This window comes from Symphalangus syndactylus, chromosome 3 (genome assembly GCF_028878055.3).
Source record: "Symphalangus syndactylus isolate Jambi chromosome 3, NHGRI_mSymSyn1-v2.1_pri, whole genome shotgun sequence".
In the NCBI taxonomy this organism is placed as follows: Eukaryota; Metazoa; Chordata; class Mammalia; order Primates; family Hylobatidae; genus Symphalangus; species Symphalangus syndactylus.
In genome coordinates this window covers 11,672,325-11,694,234 of record NC_072425.2, presented here as the reverse complement: position 1 = coordinate 11,694,234, position 21,910 = coordinate 11,672,325, and the positions used below count along the sequence as shown (strand labels likewise).

The 21,910-nt window shown below is 48.8% G+C and overlaps 1 protein-coding gene and 1 long non-coding RNA gene across 5 annotated transcripts in view; one reads left to right on the top strand and one right to left on the bottom strand.

The window, feature by feature from the left end:
* Positions 1 to 5,293: 5,293 nt before the first annotated feature.
* On the bottom strand, positions 5,294 to 7,543 carry LOC129478278 (uncharacterized). Of its 2 annotated transcripts, none has more exons than XR_008656374.2 (2): positions 7,203 to 7,543; positions 5,294 to 5,580 (listed from the first exon to the last, which is right to left on the bottom strand). It is a non-coding gene; the product is annotated as an uncharacterized lncRNA (long non-coding RNA). The 2 variants fall into 2 exon arrangements; XR_010120123.1 differs by having other exon boundaries at positions 7,220 to 7,543.
* Positions 7,544 to 7,787: 244 nt separating this feature from the next.
* GTF3C5 (general transcription factor IIIC subunit 5) overlaps positions 7,788 to 21,910 on the top strand; it is a 28,421-nt gene continuing 14,298 nt past the window's right edge. Inside the window, exons 1-3 of one of the 3 annotated variants that reach the window (XM_055270550.2) lie at positions 7,788 to 8,278; positions 19,746 to 19,965; positions 21,389 to 21,587. In XM_055270550.2, coding sequence (XP_055126525.1) covers positions 8,099 to 8,278; positions 19,746 to 19,965; positions 21,389 to 21,587 — 599 coding nt within the window. In that variant the 5' untranslated portion in view covers positions 7,788 to 8,098. The remainder of the gene's footprint in view (positions 8,279 to 19,745; positions 19,966 to 21,388; positions 21,588 to 21,910) is intronic. The other 2 variants (XM_055270549.2, XM_055270551.2) reach the window with 2 other exon arrangements.

The following is a 21,910-nucleotide window of genomic DNA, read 5'->3' as shown; positions in this document are numbered from 1 at the left end:
GGGTGAGATGGCATGGTCCTGTAGTCCCAGCTACCCAGGAGGTTGAGGCAGGAGAATTGCTTGAACCTGGGAGGTGGAGGTTGCAGTGAGCCAAGATCATGCCACTGTCCTCCAGCCTGGGCAACAGAGCAAGACTCCGTCTCAAAAAGGAAAAAAAAAAAGTTATGACCCAAAAATGAATTCTAGAAATGCTCTGGAAATTTAAGGACTCCTTGATCTGTATTCATCTCCTAAGGTGGCCGTAAGAAATCGCCACACACTGGGTGGCTGAAAACACAGCACAAATGTCATTTTCAGAGTTCTAGAGGCCAGCATCCAGTAGCAAGGTGACAGTAAGATCCCATTCCCCCCCACCCCACCCCACTCACATCACAGGAAATTAAACATTTAAGCCGAAAAAATGTTCAAACCAAGCAGGGCAGTGCCCATGCACAGAAGTGAGGCCCAACGGGTGACGCAGACTCATCCCCCCTCCTCGTGCCAACAGCAGCTCAAAGCTTCTCAATGTCAAAGCTTCTGCCAGGTCCTTGGCTAAGGCCAAGATTCAGCCTAAAACCCAAACTATCCCCGAGGGGGCCAACTCCTCGGTCCCTTCAGCAGGAGGGTCCCTGAGTCTGGAAAGAGGAGCTCAGCTCCAAGGGGTGGTGGTGGAAGATGCACCCTTCTGTGTCTTGTGCCAGGGGTCCCCACCTGTGGGCAGCAAACCACCCAGGTGCAGAGGCAAGAGACCGAGGGCATGAGCTGTTCCAGTATAATAAAACATATAAAATAACAAGAGTTATACTAGATATAGACCATAGATATGATTATATATATCACTAATTATTAGTTTGTAGTAATTACTCTTTATTCAAATACTATAATAATCCTCGCTCTACAATCATAACCTAGGAAAAGCCAGGCCATACAGAGATAGGAGCTGAAGGGACATAGTGAGGAGTGACCAGAAGACAAGAGTGCGAGCCTTCTGTTATGCCCAGACAGGACCATCAGAGGGCTCCTTGGTCTAGCGGTAACTCCAGCGTCTGGGAAGACCCCTGTTGCCAAGCGGACCGTGGTCTAGCAGTAGCATCAGTGCCAAGGAAAAGCACCCGCTACTTAGCAGACCTGGAAAGGGAGTCTCCCTTTCCCTGGGGGAGTTTATATTCCTTTCCCTGAGCAACAAATGCTGGTTGCAGCACCCAAGCATCCTTCAGGAGCTCCGAATCTCTCCCGTGTGGAAGTGGCACATAGAGGTGGCCCCCTCACCCCCAGTGTGCCCAATCCAGCCCATAGGAAGTGGCTAGAGCTGTAGTGCCCTTCTGTCCAGTGGGATGAAATCTGCCACCCCACAGTGGGGCAAGATGCGAGAAGGATGCCTCATTAGTCTGTTTTCTGCTGTTATAACAGAATATCCTAGACTGGGTAATTCCTACAGGAAAGACATTTGTTCTGGAAGCTGAGAAGTTCAAGGACATGATGGCAGCATCTGCTAAGGGTCTTTGCATTCTTGCTGTGCCATAACATGGTGGAGGGCACACATGCAAGAGGGCAGGAGAGAGAGAGCCGGAGAGAGCTTGCCTCTGTAACAAAGAGATAAGCAACTCACTCCCACAACAGCGACATTAATCCATGCATGAAGGCTGAGCCAACATTGATTATTCATGAGGGCAGACAAATTAAGTTTCCAACACATGAAATTTGGGGGACATTTTCAAGCCGCAGCATATGCCCTGAATCCAGGCAGAGAAAGCGTCCCCTCAGTGCACATATACTGTCACAGCTGCCTGCTCTGAATGCTGCAAGGTTTTGGAGAACGTTAAAGCTACTTCTTTTTTTTTTTTTTTTGAGATACAGTCTCACTCTGTCACTCAGGCTGGAGTGCAGTGGCATGATCTCTGCTCACTGCAACCTCCACCCCCTGGGGTCAAGCGAGTCTCCTGCCTCAGCCTCCTGAGTAGCTGGGATTACAGGCATGTGCTACCACACGTGGCTAATTTTCGTATTTTTAGTAGAGACAGGGTTTCACTATGTTGGCCAGGCTAGTCTCAAACTCCTGACCTCAAGTGATCCACCCGCCTCAGCCTCCCAAAGTGCTGGGATTACAGGCATGAGCCACCGCTCCCAGCCAAAGCTACTTTTTAACTGGCTTCCTGATCTTTCTTGGCCTGTCTCTGCTCGCAGCCTGGCCTTACTGCTCCTGCCTCTGACTTCCTGCTTTGGATCTCAGGCAGGACCAAGTCTAATCTCAAAAAGCTTGGTCTGATGCCCTGGGGTTGGTCCCTTGTCTTCCCCTCACACCCAGCCCCTCTCCTCACTTCCTGTGCACTAAGGGACACTCCTCGTCTGACAAGCCTTGATTTAGTGTCCCCATGACCATGCCCTGACCTGGGGCTCGATTGAAGGCTCAAATAAGTCAAGTGGCCTCATTCAGTTGTTCAGTAAATACTTCCTGAGCACCTGCTCTGTGCTCAGCCCCATGCAAGGCAGTGGTTGTGAGGAGCCAAATTCACATTCCCATGCATTGGCAAGGCCTGCAGACAGGGAAGTAGGTGGCATGGCAAGGACCCCACCGAAGATCCTGTTATGGGTACCTTCCTGTTCTTACCAGATCAGTGAAGCGCTGTGAATGGCTTTTCATAGTTAATAGTTAGCACAGGGCAGACTGCAGAGGCCGCATCAAAGGAAGACAAAGATAGTTATTGTGTGAACTTTTGACCCCTGGCATGTATAAAAACACTGAATAAACCAGAGCTGTCAGCGTTTCCCTATCAGGGAACCGTCCCTCCTAATCCCGCTTTTCTGTGTCTTTCTTTCACCATTCCTCTCACTACTTCTCGGTGCATCCCTGAATAACCCCTGCGGCCGGACCGCTAGAGGTGGCGCCCGGAACAGGGACCCGAGAAATACTGCGAGAAGAACGCCCAGTTCTGGTAAGTTCTGCAGAAGTTGTGAGTATAAACAGTTGTGGGCGCATAGTTATACATTAGGAGTAAAAATGGGACATTCTGGTTCTAAGGAACGAGCTCTTTACATTCAAGTGTTGCAATCTATGATGCATGCCCTTGGGGCTTCTATAAAAACTAAGCAGTTAGAAAAATTCTTGGAGACAGTACAAGAGGCATGTCCTTGGTTTCCTGAGGAAGGCACTATTAACATGGATACCTGGTCAAAGGTAGGGGAAGGCCTGCGGAAGCATTATACTCTGCATGGCCCTGATAGAATTCCTGTAGACACCTTTGGGCTTTTTAATCTAGTCCAAGAATGCCTAGTCCCGTGTCCTGAGGCATACAAGCCTTTTTCATCTCCTCCTGAGGATTTGCCTCCTCCTCCTCCGTCGGCCCCCGAGGAGACTCCTGTAACTTGTACACAGCCTCAACCCTTGGGAATGAAATTATCTAGAGAGAAGGGTATGTCTTCTTCTCCTGTTTCGCCTGTTTTGCCTACTTCGCCCATGCCTGTCTCTGAAGAGGAACAGGAGGCCCTGGTACGTGCTTTTGCAGCTACTTTTATTAAAAATCCCCCTGGGGCTCCTAATGCTTGCTTGCCTCCCTTCAAATTGGGCACCTTGTCTGCCACTGTTATGTCTCCCCTTGAAGGGGCTCTTCATCAAGTTCGTATGTCAGGGGAGACTCTTGAGGGTTTTCATGCCTTCCCTGTCAGGCTTGACCCACAGACAAATCAGCAATATCACGAGCCTCTGCCTTTTAAGACTTTAAAGGACCTTAAGGCTGCTGTGGTTCAGTATGGGACTACAGCACCCTTTACTTTAGCCATGGTGGAGACCTTGGCAGAGGATGCTTTACCTCCTAATGACTGGAAGGGCATAGCAAAAGCCTGCCTAGACGGGGGTGGCTACTTGTTGTGGAAAACTGAATTTTTGGAAAAAGCTGAGGAAATTTCTCACCGTAATCGCTTGGCAGGTAATCAGGTTACTTATGAAATGCTCACTGGCTTAGCTAACTTTTCAGATACTGCTAATCAAATTGGTTGGGAAAGATGGATTTATGATCAAGTATCCAATATTGCCCTCTCTGCCTGGAATAAATTGCCATCTTCCAAACGCACAGAGGAACTTACAAAAATTCGCCAGGGACCTGACGAGCCTTATCAGAACTTTGTCTCTCGATTATTACAAGCAGTGGGCCGAGTGATCAGTGACTCTGAGGCAGGTATTGTTTTATTAATTCTTTGTGTTTTCCCAGTCTGTCTCCAAGCAGCCTTCTCTGCCATCACCCAGCTCCGGATAAATCATCAACGGCTTCTTTTAGAAAGAAAAGGGGGAACTGTGGGGAGCCAAATTCACATTCCCATGCATTGGCAAGGCCTGCAGACAGGGAAGTAGGTGGCATGGCAAGGACCCCACCGAAGATCCTGTTATGGGTACCTTCCTGTTCTTACCAGATCAGTGAAGCGCTGTGAATGGCTTTTCATAGTTAATAGTTAGCACAGGGCAGACTGCAGAGGCCGCATCAAAGGAAGACAAAGATAGTTATTGTGTGAACTTTTGACCCCTGGCATGTATAAAAACACTGAATGAACCAGAGCTGTCGGCGTTTCCCTATCAGGGAACCGTCCCTCCTAATCCCGCTTTTCTGTGTCTTTCTTTCACCATTCTTCTCACTACTTCTCGGTGCATCCCTGAATAACCCCTGCGGCAGGACCGCTAGAAGTGGTGACAGTGGGAAGACAGTGGTGAATGACACAGACATGGTCCCTGTCCTCAGAAAGTTGCCGCTCAAGTGGAAAAGTAAAAAAGAAAAAAAATAATAGTGCTTCCGGCTCCATGATGCAGTGGGTTTGGGGCCTTGGGCAGCGAGGATGCCACCAAACTAGTGTTTTGGGGTCAGGGAGGATTTACCAGGCAAAGTGAAGTCTAAGGCAACAACCTAAAGGGAAGGAGTAGTTAGCTGGGTGGTGGGCCAGGGATGCTGGGGAGTCACTGGAGGCAGGGACAGACTGCGATCTCATTCTAGAAAGATCACTCTTGCTTCAGTAAGGAGCAAAAATAGAGCAGACAAACTAGAGGGTGAATGGATTGCAGGGTGGGTTCACTAAGGTTCCAGGTGGTTTGGAATCAGCTTTCCAAGTTCAGAAACTCAATCTCTTCAATACCCAGAGGTGGGAGTGCCATATTTAGCAAATTAAAAAATCACCTAGCTAAATATGAATCTCAGATAACACATATTTAGTATAAATATGCCCAAAATATTGCATGAATTCAAATTTAACTGTGTTCAATATTTTATTGGCCAACTCTACCAACAGTGACCAAGTCTTCATGACTGTCTTATGTGCACCAAACTCACAGGGATCTGATGTAAATACACCAATTTATTGATTTACAATTGCAGGCAAGGTTAAAATATACATGTTATTCAGATTCTCCTTTCTGGAAAATGAAACAATCAGAAGATTGGTGAACATGGAATGAGGACAAAAGGACACAAGGAAGTTTGAAAGGAAATTTCATCTCAAGGCACAGTAAATTCTGGAGAATCATCCTGGCCTCCCTACAGAGAATCTTCTTTGGTGACAGAAAGTGCAGGTCCCCGCTGGAGAGGGCAGGTCAGGGACCACCGGGTCCTCGCGTGCAGCTCCCTGTGGAAACACGTGGTTCTTCTAGCTCAACCATCATCACCGCACTCTCAGGAGGCATTCTTTCAAAGCTTTGGGGCTCCTGACCCAGCCCTCCAATTACAATACAATATATTTCACATTGAGGTTACACTTTAGAATGTATTCAGTGGGCTGAATTCATGCAGCTATTTATTCTGCCTTCTTAAACCCATCGAGAGCAATCAGGTACTCTTCTGATTAAGAAATCGCAGGCTGGACACGGTGGCTCACACCTGTAATCCCAGCATTTTGGGAGGCCGAGGTGGGCAGATCATGATATCAGGAGATCGAGACCATCCTGGACAACATGGTGAAACCCCATCTCTACTAAAAATACAAAAATTAGCTGGGCGTGGTGGCGCATACCTATAATCCCAGCTACTCGGGAGGCTGAGGCAGGAGAATCGCTTGTACCAGGGAGTCAGAGGTTGCAGTGAGCAGAGATTGTGCTACTGCATTCCAGCCTGGTGACAGAGCGAGACTCCGTCTCAAAACAAACAAACAACAACAAAAAATGACTTTGGGCAACATAGTGAGACCCCGTCGCCACACACACACAAATACAAAATTAGTCGGGTATGGTGGTGCACGCCTGTAGTCCCAACTACTCAGGAGGCTGAGGCAGGAGGACCACTTGAGCCAGGAGTTCGGGGCTGCAGTGAGCCATGATCACACCACTACAGTCTAGCCTGGGTGACAAGAGGGATATTGTGTCTTTCAAAAAAAAAAAAAAAAATCACTTCAGAAACTTGGGGTACCTATACCCAAGGGGTCACTTGCTCTTACTAATTTCTAGCTGTAATGCAAGTGGCATGATCACAGCTCACTGCAGCCTCCAACTCCAGGGCTCAAAGGATCCTCCTGCCTCTGCCTCTTGAGTAGTTGGGACTACTGGTATGCGCCACCACGGCCGGCTAATTTTGTATTTTTTGGTAGAAACGGGGTCTTCCCATGTTGCCCAGGCTGGCCTCCAACTCCCGGGCTCAAGTGATCCTCCCGCCTCAGCCTCCCAAAGTGCTGGGATTACAGGCGTGAGCCACTGTGCTGGGCCATGATTCTCATCTCCCAATATTCTCAAACCCAGTCCCTTCATCTCTTGACTGGATTATGCAGTCTCGGAGCTGGTTTATCTGAATTCACTTTCGCCCCCTTTGATCTATTCTCCACACAACAGCCAGAGAGGTCTTTTAAATGCATGAATGGGATCACTGCTCCGCATAAAACCCTTCAAGGGGCCAGGCGCGGTGGCTCACGCCTGTAATCCCAGGACTTGGGGAGGCCTAGGCAGGCGGATCATTTGAGGTCCGGAGTTCGAGACCGGCCTCGCCAACATGGTGAAACCTCGTCTCTACTAAAAACACCAAAAATTAACGGGGCGTGTTGGTGGGCGCCTGTAATCCCAGCTACTCGGGAGGCTGAGGCACGAGAATAGCTTGAACCAGGGAGGCGGAGCTTGCAGTGAGCCGAGAAAGCGCCACTGCACTCTAGCCTGGGCGACACAGCGAGATTCCTGCTCAAAAAAGGAAACCTTCAAGGGCTCTCCACGGCACTGGGAAGCAGCCAGCCCGACGGGTGGACCCTTTTCGTGGGTGCGGGTCTCTGACCTCGGTCGGCCTCGGACCTCATCTCCTCCCTGTTTGAGGGGCCACACTCCTCGCTCCGGGGCTTCGCAGCAGCCCTGGGCGCCTACCGGACAGACGCTGTTCTGCCCCCCGGGTCTTAAGAAGGGCCCAGCACACAGTAGGCGCTTAATGTCAGCCTGCCTAACAGACAAACGCCGGCGCTTCGGGGCTTTCTGTGGAGGCAGGGCGAGTTTTTACAGCACAGTTCCCCCGCGCTCGCCTTTTCCACATCCAGCTCCGCGAGGCCCCCCCGCAGGCGCCGTTAGAAACCTAGTCCCGAAGTGGCTGCAGGAGCCTGGGAGAAGAAGCGCCAACACAGACAAAATCCCACGCCCACCCTCACCCGGAAATCAATTCTCAGCCGGGACTTTTTCCCACCCATGCAGGCGGGCCGGAAGTCTGCCTTTGGCCCGCCCCAGAGCTGTCATTGGGTGGGATACCCAGAAGAGGGCAGGGACGTAGTCAAATCCTAGTTCTTTATTGGTTAAAATGTATGGAGCTGGCGGAGAAGGTGGGACCTAGCGTCCTCCGGACTTCTCATTGGCTCAAAAAGCTCGCTCGGCCCTCGGATTCTCATTGGCTGAAGTCGAGGGAGGTTGGTGTCTTATTATTCTCCGGGTCCCTCGCTGGCTAGCAGGAGAGACGGGTGCTTGCCCTGCCCGGTACACTAACCCGCTTCATTTTAAGTAAAAAGTCGAGGACACGGCGGTCGTTTTCCCGAAGCCATGGGGCCTCCCATGGGCCACTTGCTCCCCGAAGACCCTCGAGTCTTGCTGAGCCCGGGGAGTTAGGATGACGCGAGCGGTGAGGGAGCCCGGAACGATTCCTTCGCGGAACAATTGAGGCGAGGCCTTTGGGAGCACTTTGTGGGACGGACCATGGCGGGCCCTGCCAGACGCGCAGGGATGGCGGCGGAGGCGGCCGATCTGGGGCTGGGGGCCGCCGTCCCCGTGGAGCTGAGGCGGGAGCGACGGATGGTGTGCGTCGAGTACCCGGGCGTGGTGCGTGATGTGGCTAAGATGCTGCCGACGCTGGGCGGCGAGGAAGGCGTCTCCCGGGTAAGAGGCTGGGAATCTCTGTATTGGAATAAGAGCTCGGAGTCGCAAAGAAAACGAGCACCCAAAGGATTTCTCAGCAAGGGAAATTTAGCAAATTTACTTATGCAGAAGGGTGCTGCTCGCTCTTCTGGCCGCTGCAAGAGAGCCAACAGAACAAAGGAGGGAAGGGTTTTTGTTTTCGTTTTTGTTTTTTTGTTTGTTTTTCAGGGGGAGTTTCGCTCTTGTTTCCCAGGCTGGAGTGCAGTGGCGCGATTTTGGGTCACTGCAACCTCTGCCTCCCGGGTTCAAGCGATTCTCCTGCCTCAGCCTCCAGAGTAGCTGGGATTACAGGCGCATGCCACCACGCCCGGCTAATTTTGTATTTTAAGTAGAGACGGGGTTTCACCATGTTGGTCAGGCTTGTTGGAAATAAATTTTGGAAGAAGAAGAATCAGCACTCTGGCAAAAAGTTTTCTCAGCAAGGCAAATTTACTTCTATAGAAGGGTACATCTTGCGGATGGAGCAATGGCGGGAGCACACCAACAAGGGAGGGGAAGGGGTTCTTATCTCTCACACAGCTACTCTCTACTGCTGTGTCTTTCCCATATTGGCTAGGGTTGGATCGCACAGTCTAAGCTAATTCCGATTGGTTATTTCAAAGAGGGCAGGGGCACAGGCCTGAGTGGTGGGGTAAATAGTTTTGGTGGGAAGGATGGTTACAGAGCAGGTGACTCAGGATGACTAAGGACAGAGCAGGTGATAGAAGCTAGGAAGGGGTCGTTTACTGAAACTAGGGGCAAGGAGGCGTAAAGAACGAGGGGTTGAACTTTAAAATGGAGAATAAAGAACAGGGAAGCTGAACATACTGACATTGGTTCTTTAAAATGGAACTCATAACTCATTGTGTTTATTAATTTTCCCCTCTTGAATTTAAAGGAAGGTAACAGGCTAAAATCTTTGAAGAGGAATTTACTGTGTCCTACAGGCTGATCTCGAACTCCTGAGCTCAGGAGATCCACCCGTCTTGGCCTCCCAAAGTGCTGGGATTATAGGCGTGAGCCACCGCGCCCAGCCTGGAAGGGGTTTTTATCCCTAACGCAGTCAGTCCCTGTTTTTGTGTCCTGTCCCTACTGGTTGGAGTTGGACCACACAATCTAAGCTAATCTCAATTGGCTATTTCAAATAGAACAGGGGTGTGGGTTACAATGGCGGGACGAGCGGTTTCGGTGAGAATAGTTTCGGCGGGAAGGGCAGTTAAACAGAGCGGGTAACTAAGGGCAAGGAGGCAGAAAGACCAAGGAAGTTAGACTTTGAAGATGGAGAACAAAGAACAAGGGAGTTGAACAAGCTGACCTTTTGAAGAAGAATTCACTGTATCGAACAGTTTCCCCCTCCTGATTTTCATACTTCTTTCTCTTCAAACCTTTTTAGCATGTCTTGACTTTGCTGTTCTTGGTTTTCTAAAAGTAGAAGTTTGTCTGAATAAGGCGGGGGGATATTGGAGGTTGTAGTGAGAGCTGTCTCCGTAAGTCTTTGTATTAACCCTCAGACACGATATGATACAACATCCTACGAGAATAAACACGTTTATTACAATGGCAAGGGAGATAAGGATCGAGGACATAAGACCTTTCCACCTGCTGAACAATCTTCCCATTAGATCAGTGAAGGGATCGTTTATCCCAGAATTTTAAGCTAGCTCATTGGATAAAGCAGTAAGACCTTGCAGTGCCTTTGTTATGGTTCCGTCAGGAGCAGTATTACTGGGGATAAAAGTACAACACTGGGTTCCAAGCATGACACAAACGCCACCCCTCTCTGCTAGTATCATTTCTAATGCTATTCTATTTTCCCAAGCCATTTGACTGGTGGGTCCTAGTTGTTCAGCTGTTCCTTTGATAACATTCCTAGTATAATTAACAAATTGTTGCTGGTTGTAATAGATGTAATTTATCCAATCTCCATTTTTATTTATAGTTAACCACCAGAAAAACATAGACTCAAATCCTGCAGCTATTTGATTACGAGCCTTAAATTCATCAGGTACCCCTCGGGGAACTCCAGTGGCATCTATATAAACATGAGGGTCAGAGGAACCGCGGGGGGCATCTCTTACTCTACGGTGCCTTGTTTTTACTTCTTCTGGTTGATGAAATGCCAGAGTGAAAGGGATGGCCAATTGGATCAGAGCACAAGTACCACTGCAGTTACTTGGCAGAGTATCCAGTAATGGTCCACCACAATGCCACCATACATCTGCTCAGGATGAATGATTAGGGGCAGATTCATGGGTAAGCTCTTGGAAGGGCTTAAGCTCACTGCATCCTGTTAGGTCCCCAAGGAATGCCAAATTTTCCTTGTCACAAGAGGCACAAAGTAAAATTGGCATTGGGAGACGGAAGCTGGATAGCCCTCAGGGGCTGACCTGCAGGGTGTTGAACCTCAGGGAACAGCAGAGAGAGAGCTCAGCACGATTTATCACCCCAGGCTTTGGGGTCCCGGAAAAGAGCTACCATACAGCCCCTGCCCACTCAGCTGGAGGACCATCCAAGTGGAAAGGGGACAATCTGGGCCTGTGGTCTACCGTGTGCACAAGTGTAACAATCACTTTTGTTTAAAGTGCAGACGGAATATTTAATCCGTTCCATCCAGGCGTTTGCGTCTCAGTACCCTGTTTCAGTTGCTAGAGTTTGCTTTAGGTCTCTTACTTCTACAACTGTTACTTTGGCTGGGTCGTTGTGGAGACGGGAGGGGAACGCTGGGCCTGATATGTTTGGGGAGAGCGTTGGGTCCCATACGTTCCCTGGACTCTGGGTCTGGGTTTCTTCGTTGTTGTTGTTTTTTTTTTTTTTTCTGAGGCGGAGTCTTGCTCTGTCGCCCAGGCTGGAGTGCAGTGGCGCAATCTCGGCTCACTGCAAGCTCCGCCTCCCGGGTTCACGCCATTCTCCTGCCTCAGCCTCTCCAAGTAGCTGGGACTACAGGCGCCCGCCACCACGCCCGGCTGATTTTTTTTTTGTACTTTTAGTAGCGACAGGGTTTCACCGTGGTCTCGATCTCCTGAGCTCGTGATCCGCCCGCCTCGGCCTCCCAAAGTGCTGGGATTACAAGCGTGAGCCACCGTGCCCGGCCTCTTCATTGTTTTTAACCGCCGATGGTCTAGTCAACCTTAGAGGGTTCCTATGGGATCCTGTCCTGTAACATCTGCTCCTAACCCATACCGTCCAAATACAGAGGGTTCTTGGGCCATTGTTTGGGGATTATCTATAATTAGCAATAAGGGGTTACACTGCAGTGGCTTACAATTTGGTGAAGTTGAACCATGGATAAGTTAGAGTTTTTGTTTGACTTTCCGCAACTTATTTAAAGGAGGGGGGTTGGCTGTCCACCTCCCATGTTGGTTGATCCACCAAACATTTGCCCAGTCAGCACAGGGGCCCTTTAAGGCTCCATACTTATACTTGTTTGACTCTCTGCGATATGGACATACTTACCTACATTGGATAGCTGCCTTTGAGCTTGTTCGTATCTGCACGGGGTAACTGAACAAGGGTCAAACTGAAGGGTCAAGGGATGGTTAGCCTGAGTCACATTGATGACAAGATGACCTTCTGTTGGAAAGAAAAGGAAAAATAAACAAGTGATTATTAAGCCCTTTTTAGGGTTAGATTGGTAGGGGTGGGTCCCGGGGTGACAGCCCATTTTTCCCTGTCTGTGGACATTACTCCTTTCACCTGCGTGTAGTGTGCCCATCCCTTTTCAGCCGTTCGGATCGCTGTTTCAGTAGTTAAGAGTACCAGATAAGGCCCTTCCCAAGCTGGTTCAAGTTTTCCCTCCTTCCAGCTTTTGATGAGAACGTGATCCCCAGGCTGATGCTGGCGTGCTGGAAACTCTAGGGCTGGCGTCTGTGCTAAGAGGCCTTTAGTCCTGAGGGAAGAAAAAGTGGAGGATAGACCAAGTTTATAGTTTTTAAGAAACTGATCTTTTGTTTCAAACGTAGCAATGTCAGCAATGGAGTGTAGATAAGGCAACCCATATAGCATTTCATAAAAGGATAAGCCAACATCTTTCTGAGGGGCAGCTCGGATTCTTAACAAGGCGATGGGAAGGCATTTAGTCCATGGCAGCTGAATCTCTAAGATTGATTTGGTTAAGTGACTCTTCAGAGTTTGGTTCATTCTTTCCACTCTTCCTGATGAAGGTGGGTGCCAGGGAGTGTGGTATTCACCTGCTATGTCTAGTACTTGGGCTAGTTTGTTGATGACATGTGCAGTGAAATGAGTCCCATTATCTGAATCAATATTTTCTATTAATCTATTAAACCTGTGTATAATATTCTCCATCAATGCTTTAATTACATTATTAGCAGTTGCACTTAAAAAGAGAATAGGTTCCCTCCAGTGTATAAGGTGATCTACTATCACTAATAAGTACTTTAGGCAACCAGTTGGGGGCATTTCGGTGTAATCAATTTGGACACTTTGGGACGGTCTTAACCCTGGACTCCTTTCCCCAAGGAGTGGTTTTCTTAGGGTCTGCTTATTAGTCTTTTTGCATATTAGACAACTATCTGTAACTTGTCTTTCCAGAGTATAAATTCCTGTACATCCCTAAACCCTGAGAACTGCATCACACATGGCTTGGGGTCCCCAGTGAATTTCTTGATGCAGCTGAAATAAGACTTCTCTCATGAGGGGTTTGGATAACATTTCTCTTTGGTCTGGTAACACCCATTTCCCTTCGGAATTCTCTTTGGCCCCTATTTTTATTAATTTCCCTTTTTCAGTAGAAGAGAAGATGGGAACTGCGGTCGGGGGAGGAAGACAAGGGATTAGGTGAAAAATGAGCGTTTCGGAGGAAATGGTAGCTTGTTTGGCTATTTGATCTGCAACGTTATTCCCTCGACTTTCACAAGAAAGACCTTTCTGGTGTCCTGGGACATGGACAGTAGCTATTTCTTCTGGCAGCTGGAGGTTACCTAATACTTGGGTGATTAATTCCTTGTGGACAAGGTCTTGGCCTTTGCTATTAATGAGACCTCATTCGGTCCAGATTTTTCCAAAGGTATGAGCTAGCCCGAAGACGTACTTGGAATCAGAATAAATAGTTCCTTCTTGGTTTTGCAAGTGCTTTAAGGCTTGATTCATTGCAAACAATTCACATGTTTGGGCGGACCAATGATTGGGCAGCCTTCCTGACCCTCCTTCTGCAAGGGCTTTTCCATAGACTACTGAATATCCATTGTGTCTTTTTCCTTCAGTTACCCGGGAAGAGCCATCTATAAATAAGTGCTGCCCTGTTTGAAAGGGGTCTCCCTTACATCGGGCCTGAATCTAAACACTCATGCTCAGGTCCTTTTAGATTTGGATTCCCTGTTAGGAAACCTGCTGGTTAAGTGAATTATCAGTGGTTAGTGTTAAATCATCTCTCTAATAGGATAGCTTCATACTTTAAAATTTTTGAGTCAGTGAGCCATCTCCTTGCTTTCCGGTTTAAGATAGTTCTAACTTGACGAGGCATGCTCACAACTAAATTTCCCCCAAAGGTCAGCTTTCTGCTTTCTTCAGTTAACAAAGCGGTAGCCGCGATGGATTGAATACATTCAAGCCGTCCACAGGTTACTGGATCTAAAACTTTCGACAGGAAGGCCACAGGTTGCCAGTGACCCCCATCTTCTTGAGTAAGTACCCCTAAAGCTACCCCCTTGTTTACATTAATGAAAAGGTGAGATGGCTTTTCTAGGGAAGGCAGTGCTAGGACGGGGCAGTTATGAGCATATGTTTTAGTTCTTCAACCTGGTGGATTTCTTCAGAGGTCCACAGAAGAGGGTCAGGCTTTTCTTGGGCAAGCTTTAGGTATAAAGTTTTTGTTTTTAGGGCATATGAGTCAATCCGTAAGCGGCAATATCCAACCAATCCTAGGAATGTTATGAGTTCCTGCTTAGTTTTAGGTAAAGGTAAGAAGGACGCGATCCCTTCAACGCGTTCAGTCCCTATCCTTCGTTTGCCCATACTTATCAAGTGTCCTAGGTATTTAACTTCTGGCTGTACGAATTGAAGCTTTCCCTTTGAAACCCCGTAACCCTTTTCCTTGCAAATGGTTAAGGAGGTGGATGGAGAGCTATCTGTTCTATAGCTTCATCATATACCAGCGGGTCATCCACGTATTGGAGCAGGCATGTGTCTTGGGGTAGAAATTTGTTCTAGAACTTGTTCTAGAATCTGACCGAAGAGGTTAGAGGAGTCTGTGAAGTCTTCGGGGAGAACTGTCCATCGATACCATTGCTGCCGTCCAGAATGGGGATCTTCCCATTCGAAAGCAAAAATGTCTCAGCTGTCCTCAGCCAAGGGGCATGCCCAAAAAGCATCCTTTAAATATATTAGTGTAAACCACTGATGGTCGTATGGAATTTTGCTGAGGAGGGTGTAAGGATTAGGGACAACAGGGCGAGTAGTCTGGAATATCTGGTTGATGGCCCAGAGGTCTTGCACTAGTCGGTATGACCCATCTGACTTTCTTACAGGCAGTATTGGGATAAGGGGACACACAGGGTTCAAGGAGCCCGTCTCTAATGAGACTCTCAATGATAGGTTTTAGGCCTATTCTGCCTTCTAAGGGGATGGGATATTGCTTCCTTCTTACTATTTCCCCCCAGGGTTTTTAACTTTATATGTATGGCGGGGTGGGGCAGGACTTGGAGTCTTCCCCGATTCCCTTCCCTTGACCAGACATCGAGATGAACGTATTTTTCTTCGTGGTGATAAGTAGGTTTAATGAGGTGAGGAATCCTTCTGGGTTAACATGTAAATACCTAACTTTAAGTCTCTTCCTAACAGGTTAGTTCCCGCTTCAGGGATTAGCAGAAATTTAACGTGGGCTGATCAATTTTTATATTTGACCTCTGTGTCTTCTAAGATTTTTGCTCTAAATCCTTCTCCCTTTACCCCTGAAACAAAAAGCTCTTCTGAGGAGCAGCTGATGCTCGATGGAAGGGAAGAAACAGAAGAGCGAGCAGCACCCTTCTGCAGAAGTAAACTTAGCAAATTTACTTCTCGCTCTTCTGGCCGCTGCAAGAGCATACCGAACAAAGGAGGGAAGGTTTCTGTGTCTTGTCCCACTGGCTGGAGTTGGACCACACAATCTAAGCTGATCTCGATTGGCTATTTCTTTTTTTTGAGATGGAGTCTCGCTCTGTCGCCCAGGCTGGAGTGCAGTGGCGCTATCTCGGCTCACTGCAAGCTCCGCCTCCCGGGTTCACGCCATTCTCCTGCCTCAGCCTCTCGAGTAGCTGGGACTACAGGCGCCCGCCACCACACCCGGCTAATTTTTTGTATTTTTAGTAGAGACGGGGTTTCACCATGGCCTCGATCTCCTGACCTCGTGATCCACCCGCCTCGGCCTCCAAAAGTGCTGGGATTACAAGCGTGAGCCACCGCGCCTGGCCTTCGATTGGCTATTTCAAATAGAACAGGGATGTGGGTTACAGTGGCGGGATGAGCGATTTTGGCGGGAAGGACAGTTACAGAGCGGGTAACTAAGGGCAAGGAGACACGAAGAACAAGGAAGTTAGACTTTGAAGATGGAGAACAAAGAACAAGGGAGTTGAACAAGCTGAACCTTTGAAGAGGAACTCACTATATCTAATATCCGGGACACCGAGAGAGGGACAGAGTTGCTGGACAGCGGCCGAAGGGGCGAGTCTACCCAGTTGTGTGGTTTCCTTGGCAACGGAGAATGTGGCGGACTCTGGGTGGCCAATGGGCAGGGCTTTGGTATTTGTAATTGCCAGGAACGGCCTTTTTTCCCCCAGGGAACAGAGGGGAAGGGACTGTGGGGGAGACCCCTAGGGGCTTTTTTTTTCTTTCTTTTTCTTTTTCGAGATGGAGTCTGGCTCTGTCGCCCAGGCTGGAGTGCAGTGGCACGATCTTGGCTCACTGTAACCTCCGCCTCCTGGGTTCAAGCAGTTCTCCTGCCTCAGCCTCCTGAGTAGCTGGGATTATAGACACCCGCCACCACGCCCGGCTAATTTTTGTTGTTTTTTTTTTTAGTAGAGTCGGGATTTCGCCATGTTGGCCAGGCTGGTCTCGAACCCCTGACCTCAGGTGATCTGCCCGGCTCGGCCTCCCAGAGTGCTGGGATTATAGGTATGAGCCACTGTGCCCAGCTCCTAGGGGCTTTTTTTCCATTCCATCCCCAAATGTGAGCCGCAGCCTTGGCACTGGTGCCAGGAATGCAACTCTGCAGCCCCACAGGGTGTGTTGCACTGCCGTATCCTCATTACCTGGGGTAGAAAACTGAGGCACGGGGAGATGAAGCTCTGTTGACTTACCTGAGAGGGATAGACTGTTACGTGGTTAGGATTAGAGGGAGTGATGGTTGACATCTTATTCTGTGCCACATACGGCTCTAGGTGCCTTACTTACAGTCCATCCTCTTTAGAACCCTACCAGGTAGGAACTGTCAGTGTCTGTATTTTACGAGAGAAGGAACTTGTTCAAGGTCACACAGCAAGTGGGGCAGCTGGAGGATGCTCTGTGTAAGTTCTTTACATGTACCAGAACTTGAAGTGTCTCTGGAGTTTTCCCTGATCGCCCTAACCAAAGTGGCCACTGGCAATTATCTGCCTCCTCATCCTGTTAATTCCAATGTGAAAATGTTTTAAAATGTTTATTCTGACAAAGGCTTATAAATATAAAACATTTAAGAAAAAAGGAAAAAAAAATTACTGTCTCTTGGCCCTAAGACTATCAACTCCATGAGAGTGAGGACTTCTTTTGTTCACTTCCGTATTTCTTTATTTTTATTTTTTTATTTTTTGAGACAGGGTTTCATTCTGTCACCAAGGCTGGAGTGCAGTGGAGCAATCATGGCTCACTGCAGCCTCAACCTCCTAGGCTTGGGTGATCTTCTCACCTCACCCTGCCAGGTAGCTGGGACTATAGGCATGCACCACCACGCCCAGCTAGTTTTTGGTATTTTTTGTAGAAATGAGGTCTCCCTAAGTTGCCCAGGATGGTCTCGAACTCCTGGACTCAAGCGATCCACCCGCCTTGGCTTCCCAAAGGGCTGGAATACATGCATATGAATCTGCCGGGATCTTGCTAAATGAGCCACCATGCCTGGCCCAGTTCTCTGTTCCTAACATCCATAACACTGCCTAGTTCTGTAAATACTTGTCAAATGCATGATTGAGTCTTTACAGCAATCTAGTGAGTTAGATGCCATTTTTTTCACATTTTTCAGATAAAGACACAAGAAAGTTTAGGTCAGACATCTATATGGTACAAGGGGATTTGAACTCATACTTTGATCTAGAGTCTGAACTTTTACCTCCTGCTTCCTCATCCTTTACGAATATGGAAAAGCCCTGAATTCATTAAGCACAGGCTGCCAGTAGAGCCCCAGTTAATCACGTTTTCCTGTTTTATATTATTCACTTGATTTATGGCTTTGACAGACTCCCTACTCTCGCTAACCTCAAGGATTATCTGTACCCAGCTACAGTGTGAGCACTTTGGGAAGGGACCTTCCTTACCCGTTCAGTCTTCTCATGTTTCTTGAGCACCTCCCCTGTGCCAGGCCTATGTTTGGGTTCATTCCCACCCCATCAGGACTCAGAGGTGTGTGTTTCATGAGGAGGAGATTCCTGAGGACCAAGTCTTCTTCATTCTCTCCTGAGATAGTTCCTGATCGCTTCCTAAGGGCCAGACCCTGTCCCGGGTGTTGGGAGCCAGCTCACCAGCACGTAGGTGACCTTGTCCCAGTTCACATTGGTGCTTTCACATGCACACATCCAATGCTCGTTGTGACCCAGCATCGGGCAAGTATTCATTCATATGTAAGTGGCACATATTGAATGTCTACCATGAGTTAGGCACCAGGAGCTGTGCTTTATACATATTTAATCATAACAATCGTATGACATAGATGGTATTCTTGGGGTTTTTAAGGAGAGGGACCCAAAAGGGTGTTGGTATTCAGTTTCATGTGCTTGGAAAGCTAGAGGTAACAGCAAGTCAGAGCCCAAATGGTTGTTACTAATTGATTTAATCTCATTTGGACCTGGAAACATTTGCATATGAGACTGAATACCAAGACCCTTTATGGTGGGTAGTTGTTAGAGTAGGTAACCCTAGACAAGCCACTCCACCCTACACCAAGCCTGAGTTACCTCCAAGATTGTGGGCGGCAAGCCACCCAGGTGCCGAGGCAAGAGACCAAGAGCATGAGCTGTTCTAGTATAATAAAATATATAAAACAACGAGTTATACTACATCTAGATCATAGACATGATTATATATGAATATCATTAATCATTAGTTTGCAGCAGTTACTCTTTATTCCAATATTTTAATAATCCTCGCTCTATAATCATAACCTAAGAAAAACCAGGCCATTCAGAGATAGGAGCTGAGGGGACATGGTGAGAACCAGAAGACAAGAGTGCGAGCCTTCTGTTATGCCCGGACAGGGCCACCAGAGGGCTCCTTGGTCTAGCGCTAACGCCAGTGTCTGGGAAGACACCTGTTGCCAAGGGGACCGTGGTCTAGCAGTAGCATCAGTGTCAAGGAAAAACCCTGCTACTTAGCAGACCGGGAAAGGGGGTCTCCCTTTCCCTGGGGGAGTTTAGAGAAGACTCTACTCCTCCACCTCTTGTGGAGGGCCTGACAGGCCTGCCCACAGTTATCCGGAGGCCTAACCATCTCCCTATGATGCTGTGCTTCAGTGGTCACGCTCCTAGTCCACTTTCATGTTCTATGCTGTACACCTGGCTCTGCCTTTTAGATAGCAGTAGCAAAATTAGTGAAAGTGCTAAGTCTGTGATACGCAGAAATAATGGCATAAGCTGTCTCTCTCTCTCTCTCCCTCCCTCTCTCTCTGCCTCGGCTGCCAGGCAGGGAAGGGCCCCCTGTCCAGTGGACACGTGACCCATGTGACCTTACCTATCATTGGAGATGACTCACGCTCTTTACCCTGTCCCTTTTGCTTTGTATCCAATAAATAACAGCGCAGCCAGACATTTGGGGCCACTTCCGGTCTCCACGTCTTGGTGGTAGTGGTCCCCCGGGCCCAGCTGTCTTTTCTTTTATCACTTCGTCTTGTGTCTTTATTTCTACAATCTCTTGTCTCCATACACGGGGAGAAAAACCCACTGACCCTGTGGGGCTGGTCCCTACAAAGATGAGGGTGATAGTATCTCCCCTCAAGTGTTGCCAGAAGGACCAACTAATGCCCCACGCTGAGCAGGCACTTGATGGATGATGGCATTTACTTAGAAGGAAGGAGATGATTCTCATTTTTTCCACCAGATAAAAACCAAGATACATGGGTTTAAAAAATGGGTCTTTTGGGAATTAAGAGCCCAGAATGAAACGTGAGCCTCCTGGCCTTTCCTGGATCACCGTCAGGCTTCTATTGAGAGAGGAGCAGCTCCCTGCTGGCTACTTGGCTTGTCACTGCTTTGCTCTGTCTCCTTTGGCCTTGCCACAGATCTACGCGGACCCCACCAAGAGGCTGGAGCTGTACTTCCGGCCCAAGGACCCATACTGCCACCCAGTGTGCGCCAACCGCTTCAGTACCAGCAGCCTGCTGCTCCGCATCAGGAAGAGAACGAGGCGGCAGAAAGGGGTGATGGGCACTGAGGCCCACTCCGAGGTCACATTTGACATGGAGATCCTTGGCATCATCTCCACCATTTACAAATTTCAGGGTAACTGAAATCTACTCTTGCAATGTCTGGTTATTTCAGGGCGGGCCATCCCAGCTGCCTGCAGGAGCTGTGTGGGTCATCTGCACCAGTAGAGGGGGCCAGGATATGCCCAGGGGCTGTGGGGACACAGCAGGGCACAGGCCCCATCCAGGAGGCAGCCTTTCTTCCCTCCAGCCAACAGTTCCCCAGAGACTGCGGGTTCATTGCTGCCCAATCTTCAGCGTTCTTAAGCTAGAAATCTCCTAATTTTTAATGAAACCATTGTGTGGGACCAAATAAAACTGGTCAGTAGACCTCCAGTCTTTCCCCCACCACAGTGTTGTGAACCTTCTCTTGTCTCGGCTGCTGTTGGTCATGCCCTCCTAGCTCCTGAAGCTCCTTGGGACCTCCTCCTCCTCTGAACTCCCAGCAGGTTGAACGTCCCTCATGGAGCCCTCAATCAGATTTGCCACCTACCAGGAACCCCAATGAGGAGGCAATAAGGCAAGGGAGGGAGACGGATGAGAAAGACAGACTCTGGCATTGTGCCTGCCTGAGCCCTGCCAGTTTCTTTGGGAGGTGGCTTGGCTTCCCTGAGCCTCAGTGTCCTTGTCTGTGCAATGCAGGCTACAGAGCCTGCGTTCCTTAGGCCCTTGTGAAGATTCCGGGAGGCAATGCCTGTGAATGGGCCAGCCTCTGGCCCACAGGAGGTGCCTGGCATATTACTAACAAGCCTTAGAGTTGGCTGAGTTACAGCTGCAGTTCTAGGCAGAATCTGAAGAGTATAAAGATTGAGAAGGGCAAAGAGGACTAGAAAGAAAAGAGGGGAAGAAGAAAGTGAAATGAAGGAGAAGCAGGACCTGGGGTCCTATGGGTTGGGCATTTTTAGTGGCAGTCATTCTGGTGGGTCATGGCATTCGCCAAAGAGGGCTGTTCTTTCTGGGACAAAGTTTCCCAAGTGATTCATAAAACATAACACCTCGTATTTTTCATCGAATTGAACCAGCACCGTGCTGCTCAGTGTGTGTGTCTCTGGACTGGCAGCATCAGCCTCACCTGGGAGCTTGGTAGAAATGCACCATGTCAGAACCTGCATTTAGCAAGATCCCGGCAGATTCATATGCATGTTACTAGGTTGGTGCAAAGGTAATTGCAGTTATTACAGTTAAAAGTAACATCTAAGAAGCACTCACCTGGACTCCATCCTTACCTATCACGTAGCTCCCCACCTCCCCAAAATAATCTATATGTAAGTGATTTGGACTGCATCGAGCCAACTTTGCAGAAGCATTTGGGAAGGGTGTGTTTTCTTGCCACCCTCACCCTGCAGCCTCCACCACATGGCCTACTCAGCACCTCCCTAAGCAGATGTGGGTGTCGGTGTGTGGCAGCTGCCCATTCCTGGACTCAACAATGTCTGCCATCTGCCCACCTCTCTTTCTAGGGATGTCTGACTTCCAGTACTTGGCCGTGCATACGGAAGCAGGCGGCAAGCATACGTCAATGTATGACAAGGTGCTCATGCTCCGGCCCGAGAAGGAGGCCTTTTTCCACCAGGAGCTGCCGCTCTACATCCCCCCGCCCATCTTCTCCCGGCTGGACGCCCCGGTGGACTACTTCTACCGACCAGAGACCCAGCACCGGTAAGGCCCCCCTCCATGCAGCCTCGGTTCTCCATCCTGAAAAAATGGGATGGGCCAGGCGTGGAGGCTCACGCACTGGACGTGGTGATGCACACCTGTAATTCCAGCTACTCGGGAGGCTGAGGTTGGAGAATCGCTTGAACCCAGGAGGCGGAGGTTGCAGTGAGCCAAGATCACGCCACTGCACTCCAGCCCGGGTGACAAGAGTGAGACTGTCTCCAAAAAAAAACAAAAAAAGGAAAATGGGATGATAGTAGTACCTACCCAACAGAGGTATTGGGATTGAATTTAAAAAGCGCATGCAGTTCTCAGCACAGAGCTGA